The sequence below is a fragment of the Dendrobates tinctorius genome, unplaced genomic scaffold (assembly GCF_039654945.1).
Source record: "Dendrobates tinctorius isolate UK_male_01 unplaced genomic scaffold, ASM3965494v1 ptg000011l, whole genome shotgun sequence".
NCBI lineage: Eukaryota > Metazoa > Chordata > Amphibia > Anura > Dendrobatidae > Dendrobates > Dendrobates tinctorius.
The window spans coordinates 85,035,692-85,050,617 of NW_027361679.1; the positions used below are offsets into that span (position 1 = coordinate 85,035,692).

The following is a 14,926-nucleotide window of genomic DNA, read 5'->3' on the forward strand; positions in this document are numbered from 1 at the left end:
TCAGGCCAAGGTTATCTGTAAGAAGTGCGCAAAGACCTTTAGCCGAGGGAAAAATCTGAAAAATTTGAATACCAGTTGCATGCTTAGACATTTAACCAGCATGCACTTGCAAGCGTGGACACAACACCAAACCTCAAGTGCCACATGTGCAACTGATCACAACGAAGGTAGTCAGCAACGCTACATTGTTTCCCCCACTGTAAGCCCACCGGTTAGCACAGCAGCAAATGTTGAGGTGTCGTTGCAAGGCCACAGCAGTCAGGGAATTCCACTGTTATATCAACGAAAGATTGATTCTAGGCCATCAGAAAGAACACCAACTCCATCACCATCATCAACCCTCTCTCAGTCCGCCCTGTCCACCGCTACTTCCACCATATGCAGCTCTCAAGTCCAGCTCACCCTCCCAGACACTATGAGTAGGTCAAGAAAGTACTCAGTCTCTCATCCGCGTACACTGGGTTTGAACGCCCACATTGCCAAACTAATCTTGTTTGAGATGATGCCCTTTCGGTTGGTGGAAAGCACAGCTTTCCGCGAACTCATGGCCTATGCAGTACCACGCTATGACCTACCCAGTCGCCACTTCTTCTCTCGCAAAGCCATCCCAGCCCTCCACCATCATGTGAAAGACCGCATTGTCCATGCACTCAAGCAGTCAGTGAGCGGAAAGGTGCACCTCACAACTGATGCATGGTCCAGTCGGCATGGCCAGGGCCGTTACGTGTCCATCACTGCGCACTGGGTTAATGTGGTGGATGCAGGGTCCATAGGGGACAGCGGTGGTGGGACAGTGCTGCCTAGCCCACGGTATAGGAAACAGTTGGCTGTAGGCGTTCGACCCTCCTCCCCCTCCAGAAGCGACAGCTCGTCCACAGAGCGCAGTCGTACGAGCACTCCATCTGCAGCTGCCACTGTTGCACACGATGTGTCCCCCTATCGAGCAGCTAGTGGAAAGCGTCAGCAGGCTGTGTTGCAGATGATGTGTTTGGGCGACAGACACACCGCCGAGGTGCTGGCCGAGTACTTGAAGCGACAAACTGAGTCATGGCTGGGCAGTGTACATCTTGAGGCAGGCAAGGTAGTTAGTGATAACGGCCGTAATTTTGTGGCAGCCATAGCCCTTTCAAAACTCAGCCACATACCTTGCTTGGCTCACACCTTGAACCTGGTGGTGCAGTGCTTCCTCAAAAATTATCCAGAGTTAACAGCCCTGCTCCAGAAGGTGCGAAGACTGTGCGCGCACATCCGCCGGTCGCCTGTACACTCCGTTCGTATGCAGAAGCTGCAGCGATTGCTCCACCTTCCCAACCACCGCCTCATTATCGACATTGCAACAAGGTGGAACTCCACCCTGCACATGGTGGAGCGGCTGTGCGAGCAGAGGCAGGCCATAATGCATTTGTGGGAGGATACACGGCCAGGCACTTTGAGAGCAGACATGGTATATAGTATTTTTACAGGATGAAAATGATGAAATGGTAAGACAGGATGTTGAGAAGGCTGAACTTTTAAATTCCTATTTTGCATCTGTTTTCTCTCAGAAAGGAAATGCAACATCAACTGTTATTCACTGTCCTATTAAGGGAATAGAAGAATCCAGGATATCTATAAACAGAAAGATAGTGAGGAAACACTTAGCTAACCTAAATGAATTCAAGTCTCCAGGTCCAGATGAATTACACCCCAGAGTACTGAAGGAGATAGCAGAAGAAATTTTTGAACCCCTCTCCATAATCTTTGAAAATTCTTGGAGAACAGGAGAAGTGCCAGAAGACTGGAGAAGAGCAAATGTTGTTCCTATCTTCAAAAAGGGGAAGAAGGTGGACCCAGGCAACTATAGGCCGGTGAGTCTGACTTCTATACCAGGAAAGATATTTGAACAAATTATTAAACAACATGTATGTCAATACCTGGATAAGAATGAAGTGATTAAACAGAGTCAGCATGGGTTTGTAACTGATAAGTCATGTCAAACTAACTTAATTTCCTTCTATGACGGTATCACTGATTGGGTGGATCAAGGAAATGCTGTAGATATAGTATATCTTGACTTCAGCAAAGCATTTGACAAAGTCTCTCATACAATCCTTATTGAAAAAATGACTAAGTATGGAATGGACAAGGCAACTGTTAGGTGGATTCATAACTGGCTTAGTGATCGGACCCAAAGAGTGGTCGTAAATGGCTGCACATCCAGTTGGAAGAATGTCTCAAGTGGGGTACCACAGGGCTCTGTCCTGGGCCCTGTATTGTTCAACATCTTTATCAACGATTTAGATGAAGGAATTGAGGGTAAACTGATTAAATTTGCTGATGACACAAAGCTAGGAGGGATAGCTAATACTAGGGAGGAGAGAGAGAGGATTCAAAAAGATTTAAATAAACTGGAGAAGTGGGCAGCAACTAACAGAATGGTTTTTAACAGGGAGAAATGCAAAGTACTACATCTGGGCAATAAAAATGAAAAAAGCATATATAGAATGGGAGGAATAGGGCTAAGTGACAGCACATGTGAAAAAGACTTGGGTATACTAATAGATCACAGACTGAATATGAGTCAACAGTGTGATGCAGCAGCAAAAAAGGCAAATGCAATTCTAGGATGTATTAACAGAAGCATACAGTCTAGATCACGTGAAGTCATTATTTCCCTCTACTCCTCTTTGGTCAGACCTCATCTGGAATATTGTGTCCAGTTTTGGGCACCACATTTTAAAAAAGACATCAACAAACTGGAGCAAGTTCAGAAAAGAGTGACCAGAATGGTGACCGGTCTGCAAACCCTGTCTTATGAGGAAAGGTTGCAGGATTTGGGAATGTTTAGTTTGCAAAAGAGAAGACTGAGAGGAGACTTAATAGCTGTCTACAAATATCTAATGGGCTGTCACATTGTAGAAGGATCAACTTTATTCTCATTTGCACAAGGAAAGACTAGAAGCAATGGGATGAAACTGAATGGGAAGAGACACAGATTAGATATTAGAAAAAACTTTTTGACAGTTAGAGTGATCAATGAGTGGAACAGGCTGCCACGAGAAGTGGTGAGTTCTCCTTCAATGGAAGTCTTCAAACAGAGGCTGGACAGACATCTGACTGGGATGATTTAGCGAATCCTGCTTTGAGCAGGGGGTTGGACCAGATGGCCCAGGAGGTCCCTTCCAACTCTATGATTCTATGATTCTATGATTCTATGGAGTTGACAGGCGTGCAGTGGTCGAAGCTGAAAGACCTTTGTAAAGTCCTTCAGTGTTTTGAGGAATGCACATGGCTGGTAAGCGCAGACGACGCCATCCTAAGCATGAGCATCCCACTTATGCGTCTGCTCATGCAAACTTTGACGCACCTTAAGAAGCAGGCGTCTGCAGCCAATGTTGATGAGGAGGAAGAGGAGGAGGGAATCCTTGATGACATTCAGCCATTGTCTGCTCAGGGACCTCTCCTGGACGAGGTGGAGGAAGAAGAGGAGGAGGAGGAGGAGGATGATGGGGATGATTACTTAGGGGAGGAGGATGCATCTCGTGGGGCAAGTGAAAATGTTGGCGTGGCAAGGTCTGGTACAGGGTTTGTGTGTGACTGGAGGGATGTGGATTTGCCAGAAAGTGCTCCTCCACCCAGCACTCGCAGTGCATCATTGACACCGGGAACATTGGCCCACATGTCAGATTATGCCTTGCGGATCCTAAAAAGGGACCCCCGCATTGCCAAAATGATGAACGATGATGACTACTGGTTGGCCAGCATCCTGGATCCACGCTATAAAGGCAAATTCCAAAACATCATGCCACAGGAGAACCTTGACCTAATATTGGCTAATAAACAAGCAACTCTGGTAAATCGGTTGCTTGAGGCATTCCCAGCACACAGCAGCGGTGATGGTTCTCACACGAGCCGTACGGGCCGGGGGCAGCTTGGCAGAGGTGTTCGTGGTGCACACAGCAGAAGTGGCGTTGGAGACAGGGGTTTCATGACAATGTTGTGGACTGATTTTTCAAATACCGCTCACACAACTGGTAATACTGCATCGATGGAAAGTGACAGGAGACAGCAGTTGTCAACTATGGTTACAAACTACTTTTCCTCCCATATCGATGTTCTCCCACACAGGTCAATCCCCTTTGACTAATGGGCCGCTAAACTGGACACCTGGCCTGAATTGGCCCAATATGCCTTACAGGAGCTCGCTTGCCCAGCTGCAAGTGTGCTATCGGAAAGAGTCTTCAGTGCAGCTGGATCAATCCTGACAGAAAAAAGGACCCGTCTGTCAACCCAAAATGTGGATGATCTAACCTTCATTAAAATGAACCACGCATGGGTTTCCAAGGATTTTGTCCCACCTTCCCCTGATGACACATAGGGTGACAGAAAAATGGCTTGCTTTGGTCCACCTCTTCCTGGTACTTCACCTATTTCGCCTTTTGCATCAGTTGAATGTCCAACATCAACATATGCCACTTTCTAAAACTCCCTAACTGTGCTGCCTCCCCCCCCATGGCCGGGGTCACCACCTAGCGCACGACACCGTGCGAGTGCCGTTGCCCTGGACAGGTGGGTAGGCCGACTCTTGGGCGCGGGCACTGGCACAGGGTCCCTCATAGTGCAATCAAGTGTCTCTGACGGTGGTGGTGCACACCCGCCGTCAGACACACCGCTGTACTATGAGGGGCCCAGTGCCAGTACCGACGCCCACGAGTGGGTCCCCCTTGCTTGGCCAGGGCCCCAGCATTTGCAATCTTTACCTCTCCCTGCTCCTCCGCTGTGTAATCTGGGCCGTCAAATCCATACTGTGCCTGACACCGTCTGAGCCTGCCTCCTGAGACATATATTTTGAATGTGTACTCTATCCATACATGTTATCCGGGGATACGGTACCCTTTCTAACCTTTGTGCAATGACGTGCAATCCATACTGGGCCTAACACCGTCTGAGCCTGCCTCATGCTGTATAGACATATATTTTGAATGTGTACGCTATCCATACATGTTATCCGGGGATACGGTACCCCTTCTAACCTTTGTGCAATGACGTGCAATCCATACTGGGCCTAACACCGTCTGAGCCTGCCTCATGCTGTATAGACATATATTTTGAATGTGTACGCTATCCATACATGTTATCCGGGGATACGGTACCCCTTCTAACCTTTGTGCAATGACGTGCAATCCATACTGGGCCTAACACCGTCTGAGCCTGCCTCATGCTGTATAGACATATATTTTGAATGTGTACGCTATCCATACATGTTATCCGGGGATACGGTACCCCTTCTAACCTTTGTGCAATGACGTGCAATCCATACTGGGCCTAACACCGTCTGAGCCTGCCTCATGCTGTATAGACATATATTTTGAATGTGTACGCTATCCATACATGTTATCCAGGGATACGGTACCCTTTCTAACCTTTGTGCAATCACGTGCAATCCATACTGGGCGTGAGAACGGCTGGCGAGCTGTTAAGCAAGCTACAGCACCTGTCCAGACAAGTACAGGGATTCCCTAGCGAGGAGACTTATTTGATTGTTTTCTATGTTGGGACAGCAATTTTTGGGGAGCACTATACTCTGGAGAATGATAGATGGGGCCCACCATACACTGGAACATTCCAAAGGTGGACATCAGACACTGGAGCAGCATTTACAGGGCCCATTATACACTAGAGCAGTAGAAATGGGGCCCATTATGTTTGGAGCATTATTTGGGGCCATAAGACAGTGGAGCTTCATTCATGGGGACCAACATATACTGTAGCATTATGTGGAGCTCATCATATACTGTTTCAAACATTATATGGGACCAATGATTTTGTATGGAGAAATAGATGGGCCTCGTCATGAGATGTAAAAAGTGAGGTATTTTTCATTGTACTATACCGCTATTTCTCTGCCGTATCGGAGCATGATGAGTTGTGGTATGTGTTAAAGGGGCGCTCTTTCGCCCAGGGCACATGAAAACCTGCAGCCAGCCCTCCCCCCCCACAAATTTAGCCAAATAACCCCCATTTTTCAGTGCGTAACTTGTATTATGAAGTTAATTAAGGTTGACAAGCTTAAGTAAGAAGAATTGATGCTTTTGGCATTCAAATGGGCACTGTAGGTGTGTTTCCTATCCTCCTCTCACAGCCGACTTTTATTCCCCATTGACTTACATTGGGTTTCGTGTTTCGGGACGACCCCGACTTTTCCCTATAATCGGACGATCTTGCTCGACCCGACTTTTGGAAAAGTCTGGTTTCACGAAACGAAACGCGACCCTAAAAAAGCAAAAGTCGCTCAACTCTAGCCCATACACATCATCTGCAACACAGCCTGCTGATGCTTTCCACTAGCTGATCGATAGTGGGACACATCGTGTGCACCACTGTCAGCTGCGGATGCAGTGCTCGTGCGACTGCGCTCTGTGGATGAGCTTTCGCTTCTGGAGGAGGAGGAGGGTCGAACGCCTACAGCCAACTGTTTCCTATACCGTGGGCTAGGCAGCACTGTGCCATCACAGCTGTCCCCTGTGGTCCCTGCATCCACCACATTAACTCAGTGCGCAGTGATGGACACGTAACGGCCCTGACCATGCCTACTGGACCATGCATCAGTTGTGAGGTGCACCTTTCCACTCACTGATTGCTTGAGAGCATGGACAATGCGCATGAAGGTGGAGGGCTGGGATGGCTTTGCGAGAAAAGAAGTGGCGACTGGGTAGGTCATAGCGTGGTACTGCGTAGGCCATGAGTTCGCAGAAAGCTGCACTTTCAACCAACCGATAGGGTATCATCTCTAACGAGATTAGTTTGGCAATGTGGGCATTCAAACCCAGTGTACGCGGATGAGAGGATGAGTACTTTCTTGTCCTAGTCATAGTCTCTGGTAGGGTGAGCTGGACTTGAGACCTGCATATGGTGGAACTAACGGTGGACATGGCGGACTGAGAGAGGGTTGATGATGGTGATGGAGTTGGTGTTCTTTCTTATGGCCTAGATTCAGTCTTTCGTTGCAATAACAGTGTGATTCCCTGACTGATTTGCCCTTGCGACGTCAACTCAACATTTGTTGCTGGTGGTGTGTAACCGGTGGTCTTACAGTGGGGGAAACAATGTAGCATTGCTGACTACCTTCTTTGGGAGCAGTAGCACATGCGGTACGTGAGTTTTGGTAGTCCGTCCACGCTTGCAAGTGCATGGTGGTTAAATGTCTTAGCATGCAACTGGTATTCAAATTTCTCAGATTTTTCCCTCGGCTAAAGGTCTTTGCGCACTTCTTACAGATAACCTTTGCCTGATCATTAGGATTTTGTTCAAAAAAGTGCCACACTGCACTCTTCCTACTATGGAAGACATTTTGAAGCCTTGCACGCTGTGCTATTTTAACTGTCTGGCCAAGCTGTCCTGCTACTCTTTTGGTTTTTGTAACCCGTTTTTGGACTGCTCCGGGCCTGCCAGATAACAGCTGTTGCGATGTCGATGCCCGCTGCGGATGCTCCTCCTCCTCTTCTGAGCTATTGGCAGTGGCACCCTCTACCCCCAATGGATGCCAATCTGGGTCAACAACTGGGTTATCCATCACCTCCTCTTCAATGTCATGTGCACCTTCCTCTGTGTCACCGTGTATGGTGGTATAGTATGCGGGAAGGGGCACCTGAGTTTCATCTGGGTCAGATTCTGGCTCAGTACACTGCGAGGACAATGTAGTGCTCTGAGTGAATGTACCAGCAGGATCATCTATCAGTGGCTGTGAATCAGTACACTCCATGTCAGATTCAACTTTGCCTGGGTAATTCACGATTTGACTTGATAACCCAGGCATGGTATGTGAAAACAGCTCCATGGAGTAATCTGTAGTGTGGCCTGCCGCATCCTTCAATTTTGGTTGGGGTGAAGGACACAAGGAAAGGTGTGATTCATGAACATGAGCCTCCAATGATGACTCAGTTCTTTTATTTTTTAAAACGTCAGAAGAGGAGGCAATAGAGCTGGAGGCTGAGTCAGCAATGTAAGCCAAAACTTGTTCTTGAAGCTCCCGCTTTAAAAACGGTTTACCTACTCCCAGAAAAGGGAGACTTTGAGGCCTTGTGAAGCCAGACGATGACGCAGGCTCAACACCTCCTGCATTAGGTGCTATTTTGCTTTTGCCACTACCAGCAGATCCACCACCAACACCAACACCATCATTACCAGCTGCCAACTCCCGCCCACTTCCACAGACTCTTCCACCACACTTCATTTTTGGGGAAAATGTACCCAAAAAAACACCAACTATATGGTACTGTAAAACAAGGTACAAGGTGTATATAGTAGTGGGGAGAATTGGAATCTCTGTAGACTTCAGGACACAGTTGGATTCTGTCAGGCCCTGTTTATTTTACACCGCAATGTGACAGGCAGATTCTGGATGGTGTAATAAAGGTGGATAGAGGACTGTGGAGAAGTGGAGAACTGGAATCTCTGTAGACTTCAGGACACAGTTGGATTCTGTCAGGCCCTGTTTATTTTACACCGCAATGTGACAGGCAGATTCTGGATGTTGTAAGAAAGGTGGATAGAGGACTGTGGAGAATTGGAATCTCTCTACACTTCAGGACACAGTTGGATTCTGTCAGGCCCTGTGTCTATAACATCGCAATGTGACCAGCAGAAATTGCCTAGTGTATGACAAACTACAAGGTGTATATAGAATTGGGCAGAATTGGAATCTCCCTAGAGTGTAGGTCTGTAAGAACAGACAAACTCCTCGACTTTTCCTTACAGAGTCACACACGTAGATAGCTTCAATTTGGCCGTGATAACAGTCGTTACACGGTACTGAGAGAGGAGCATGCACGTACACCGCTGTACGGTGTATGTAAAATTGTCAAGCTCCGTGTTTTTGTGTACGGACTGACACACGCTGTCTCTCTCTAGTCTTGAATGTAATCAAACAGCAAATATACTAAACTGTTTGAAAAAATGGACAAAACTATAAGGTGTAGGTCTGAAAGAACGGACAAACTCCTCGACTTTTCCTTACAGAGTCACACACGTAGAAAGCTTCAATTTGGCCGTGATAACAGCCGTTACACGGTACTGAGAGAGGAGCGTGCACGTACACCGCTGTACGGTGTATGTAAAATTGTCAAGCTCCGTGTTTTTGTATACGGACTGACACACGCTATCTCTCTCTAGTTTTGAATGTAATCAAACAGCAAATATACTAAACTGTTTGAAAAACGGACAAAACTATAAGGTGTAGGTCTGTAAGAACGGACAAACTCCTCGACTTTTCCTTTCAGAGTCACACACGTAGATAGCTTCAATTTGGCCGTGATAGCAGCCGTTACACGGTACTGTGTGAGGAGTGTACACCGCTGTACGGTGTGTGAAAAAATGAACGCTCACTACCTCACCAGGACAAAGCAATACAATTTGGATTGCTTTTAAAAAAGCAGTTTGAACACCAGTGTGCACACAGCAATGCAGCTAGCCTTAAAAGGCAGGCTAATCACCACCAGCACTGCTGCACAAAAGCAAAAATTTTCACCTTTCACTGCACAGTAACTACAGTGAAAAGCGCTAGCAGCAGAAGCAGTTTTTTTTTCTTTTTGCCTTCCTAACGCTCTCCCTACAGAATCAGCAGCTGCAGCAGCTCTCCCTATTCTGAGATCAGCATGAGTAACATGGCGGTCAGCATCCCCACCCTTTTATACCCCCTGTGACGCCAAACAAAGCAAGCCAATCACTTGCATGCCCTTCTCCAAGATGTTGGTGATGGCTGCCTATGTCATCACATTGCCCACAGTGTCCGTTCTTCTTGATTGGCTTAAAAAGGGCGCTAAAGCATCTTTTGAAATGCGACTATGGCGCTAAAGTCGCCGACCTTGTGGTCGACCTCACGCTAAGGTCGGGTTTCGTTTCATGAAACCCGACTTTGGCGAAAGTCGGCGACTTTTGAATTTTTTCGACCCATTTCGCTCAACTCTACCTGGCACCCCCAACAATCAGTTGCTATGATTTCTTGAATTGGAGTTGAAGTGCAATACTTGACAGTGGCTAACAGTTGATTAGTCGGGGTGATGAGTATCAGACTCCCCAATCTGATTCTGATGACCTGTGCAATGAGTAGATCATCAATATTATATGTATAGACAACGGACATGAGATTTCCACTATCCAAATCACAGAATACATGAATCAAGCACTTTCTGCGTTATTGCAGTCATGACAGAGACCTGTCAATCTAGGTAAGCAGATTTGAGGACAGCCTGCCATGGACCGACCTTAGACTAGATAGTCAAGACACATAGGCCCTAGTTCATTAAGGTGTTTAAGCCAGAATTCTGGTGTAAAACACTTTAGTAAGTCACAATATTTTTGCATTCTTTGGAATGTACAGCAAAATTGTGCAACACTTGGTGTTTTCACACCGGTTCCGCCTAGCTATGCTAAAATGGGCTGAGCCTGGCCAGGGCTAATTCATGAAAAGTTACACCAATTTTACTTTTCCCTGATTGTAGTAAGATTTCTGGCACCATACCCCTCATTAAAGGGAACCTGTTATGTCTCAAAACACTATAAACCAGCAGACAGGGGGTTAATCTGCAGGTTTATAGCATTTTAATGCCGCATAGCTACCACCCCTAGATGAGGCTAGTGGGAAGAAATTAACTTTATTCCTTCTGGCAGCTTCCAGCTTTCAGTCATAGAGGTGCAGCTTCAGTCAGCGCTCAGTACATAGTGAGTGGTGTCTGTAACTGCTGCCCGGAATTGGCTTGAGTAATGTCATATCTACTGAGCAAAACCTTGAATATTATTACCGTATAATAACTGTCATCAGCTCCAAGGGCCTTAGAGAGCCCAAAGTCACTGATTTTTGCATAATGCTGGTTCACCAGGAGGACGTTGCGAGCAGCCAAATCACGATGTACAAAGTTGTGTTCTTCAAGGTACTTCATTCCCAGGGACACTTGGTGCATAAGTTCTACAACATTATTGACGGGAATCTCATCCCTACAAGAGACACACAAAAAGATGTTAACTTTAAATAAAGAAGAGGCAATACGTTTTATGTAAAAGATATTACATACAAATATTGTAGTGTAAAATATACAGTATTCTATGGGTAAATGTCCTCTAAAAAAGTTTCATAGTTTTTAAGGTTGAAGGTAGTCCATCAAGTTCAACCTATAACCAAACATGTCGATCCAGAGAAAGGCAACAACCCAATTAGGCATACACTATTACCTCCATATTAGGGGGAAAATTTGTTCCTGAATCCACAAAGAGCAATCAGATTAGTTCCCTGAATCAACTTCCTATCATAAAATCTAGTACCCATAACCTGTAATCTTAAGTATATATTTTTCAAGAAAGGCACCCAGGCCCTCGTTGAGCTCTTGTAGTGAATCAACCATTACAACATTATGTGAGAGAGAGCCATAGTCTTCTCATACTGTAAAGAATTGCTGTCTGTGGTAATGATTAAAACATCTTCCCTCTAGACATAAACAATGTCCCCTTGCCACCGATGCAGTTCTAGGTGTAAAAAGATCTTTAGGAAGATCTCTGTACTGTTCTCTCATCTATACTGTATGTACGTACATTGTAATAAGGTCACCCCTAAACCTTTGCTTTCCCAAACTGAATAACCCCAAGTTTAATAACCGGTCTTGGTATTGCAGTTCAGTCATTCCTTTTATAACTTTGGTCGCTCTTCTCTGCACCCGCTCAAGTTCAACTATGTCCTCCTTATAAACCGGAGACCAAAATTGCACAGTATTCTAAGCATGGCTGTGCTAGTGACTTGCATAACTCAAAAAGATGTCTTGTTATGAGCATCTATGCATCTTTTAATGCATCCCATTTTATTTGCCTTGGCAGCAGGTGCCTGGCACTGGTCACTAAAGTTGAGATTGCTTTCCACCTATATGACCAAAAAACATAAAGCTAATAAAAAGACTGTGTTATCGTTCTGGTTTTCATGTCCACCTATATGCCTATAAGTCTTAATCAGTGAGAGTTCCAATTGCAATGGCACAGAATGTGTGAACAGATCTGCAGATTCAGCCATCTGTGGTTCCCTACAGTCAGTTGGGCGGTTGGAGAGTTGTGACATGGGGGAAAACAAAGGTAATTGGAGTGCCATGTCTGACGATTGTACTGTGTGTGATATTAAGGTGGAGGAAGAGGAGCAGCGCTTGCCATCTACTGGAGCACATTTTCTTTCTGGCCTTCATCTACAAAGCTTACCACTGTGCGGCTGCCAAAGAAAGGGAGTGTAGTAGCCCCTTCAGTAACAGAAGTTGTAAAAATGCTGCACAATTGCTCACTGCAGCAAAACAAACCTATTTCTCATATCTCATATCATACCTGTCTCGCAACTCTAAACAGCTATACAGCTATTCAGTACTTTAAATTCTCTCCTACGTCCACCAGTTCCCCCTCCCTCTCCTGTCATTTCAGCTGAAGATTTTGCCTCACCATTTGTGACCTTGAGCCAATAACGTCCCACCTCATTCCTAACCTTACCACAGTCTTCATCCAAAGCCAAACCCACCTCTTCAACCTGTCACTAACAACTGGTGTCTTCCCCCTCGAGATTCAAACATACCTCGATCACACCGATCCTCAAAATGCCCTCCCTTGAACCATACTGTGTCTAGCTGTCACCCCATCTCACTTCTCCCCTGTGCCTCCAAACTCCTGGAATAACACATCCATTTTGAACTGTCCTCCCACTTCTCCGCTTGCTCCCTCTTTCAACGCTTACAATATGGCTTCTGACAGCACCATTCCACTGACACTGCCCTGACTACTTTCACCAACGATCTACTAACCGTCAAATAAAAGTGACACTAGTTTGTCCTCCTCCTTCTCTTGGACTTGGCATCTGCCTTTGACACAGTGGACCATTTCCTCTTACTACAGACTTTCTGATCTCTTGTCATTACAGACTTAGCCCTTTGTTGGATCTCATCATACCTAACAGACATGACATTCAGGGTCCCACACTCACACAGCATCTCTTCATCTTGCCCCCTATGTGTCGGTGTCCCCCAAGGTCCAGTTGTAGGCCCATGCACTAAGCTTATTTTGCGCATGCCACCTCCCTGTTAAAGGGATCACGCATGTTTCCCTAAGGCTCCTCCTTCAATATGGAAGTGCCTGAGCAATATTGTTAGTTTGCCTTGCATGTTTGCTAGTTGTCAGGTTCCACAGGTCCTCCTGTCTGCTTGTCTACCTTGTACCCATTTGCTCTTACCTATCTGAGCTCTTCTGTCAATCAGCCGGTCCAGATCGCATCTGCCAGTGCCCATCTGTCTTACACCCGGTCCAGCCCGCATCTGCCAGTGCTTTTTTGTTCCTCAGTTGGTCCTATCTGCACCCATGGTTACAGTGTCCCTACAGTGCCTGCCTGTATTCTTCGTCCCTCCTTCAGGCCGTTCAAGCCAACCCACTCTAGGGAGTCAGTTGCCACCCTTAGTAGGTCAGCCCTGGAGTAGGTTTTTGTCCTGATGAAGAGGTTCTGCGTTGACCTCGAAACGAGTTGACTTTGTAAACCTGTTTAAATAAAGTGTGTAACAGAAATATTTGTGGAATTCTATTATCAGCAGCGCATCCAGTGACACTTCACCCAGATATGTTCTTACTCTAAGTCCTTTGGACTTATGTCTTGCAGCAGCTGATCTATGCTTTTGTTATATGTTGCTTTGTTGCAACACCACCAGGTGAGCAGATCCATGTTGGTTTATGTGTTATTTTAACATTTAAAGCCCTATTGTGTGCTCCTTTTCCCAGTTTGCATTTTCAACATTTGCAGGGTTGGCAGTAGTGGAAGACGTTTCGGTCCCTAATATACTATTTCTACTCTGATGAAATTGATGCCACGTTATTGGTGTCTGCCACTAATAGTTTGAAATGTGAACACTCCTGGTTGGGTCTACATCTGCTGGGTTGGCTGTAGTAGAAGAGATGTTGGTACCCATTATTCTAGTTCTATACTGGTGAAATTGATGCCACATTGGTAGTGTTTGCCACTAATATTTGTAAATTAGTAGACCTCCACTTCCTTTGAGTCAACTGCCCGTGTTACTATCCTTAGATTTTTCTGACATTAGTAGTCTACGAAATTGATAATTGTGCCACCTGAGTGTGGTTGAGCATAAAAGCAGGTTAAACTGTTGCATGTGGTATCAAGGCTCCCAGCACAGGAGGCCTACACCGATGCCTCACTCACCTCATCTTAATTTGAAATTCAATTCAAAGCTGTAAATCCTGGCCCAGACCCTGATACCTCATACATGGCTGATTGCTGCCGTGCCATTCTAAAATTTGTACTGTGGATGAATTGAGGCCATTCACCTAATGTCTGCCCCTAATTTGATGTGTGCTTTTGGGCCCATTTGAAGGTGTTGTGTATGTGTTTGTTTTTGCCTCCTCTTGACTGCAATGGCTTTCGGCTATATTCGGCGAATATTCAATGAACAAATCAGCAAATATTGTAAATTGGGAGATCATAATCTGAACCGAACATTGAAATATGAGATCATCTCTAGACTCTAGTGTAGAGTACACACAGCAACTTTTTGGCACAGGACTCCCATTCAAACAAGTACAGAGTACTTAAAACTGTTCCTCACTCCAGCTGTATCCTGCCCTACACTAACCATAGCAAAATGGCAGTGGCAGTAGTAATCCAGCATTTATACAGGTCAGTACACGTACTGTGCTGGCCATTCACAATAAAGCCAATATTTGGCATGGCTGTGATGGCTCTGGAAGTGCCCACAGCCTAAAAGTTTGTTGACTGGCTGCGCTGCATCCTTTCCACATTTCAACAAACTTTAATTGGCATCAGAATCAAAAATTGGACATCTTGATAAAAGTCCATGTTCGGGTTTCGGACACTGGGTGTCTGGTATGGATTCTGAACTTTACAGTTCAAGTTTGCTCATCCCTACTTATA

At 45.8% G+C, this 14,926-nt stretch overlaps 1 protein-coding gene across 2 annotated transcripts in view; it reads right to left on the minus strand.

Moving 5' to 3' along the window:
• ZAP70 (zeta chain of T cell receptor associated protein kinase 70) overlaps nucleotides 1-14,926 on the minus strand; it is a 258,830-nt gene that overhangs the window by 81,678 nt on the left and 162,226 nt on the right. For both annotated transcript variants that reach the window (XM_073544114.1, XM_073544107.1), the window contains one exon: nucleotides 10,779-10,971. In XM_073544114.1, the coding sequence (XP_073400215.1) occupies nucleotides 10,779-10,971 (193 nt within the window). The remainder of the gene's footprint in view (nucleotides 1-10,778; nucleotides 10,972-14,926) is intronic.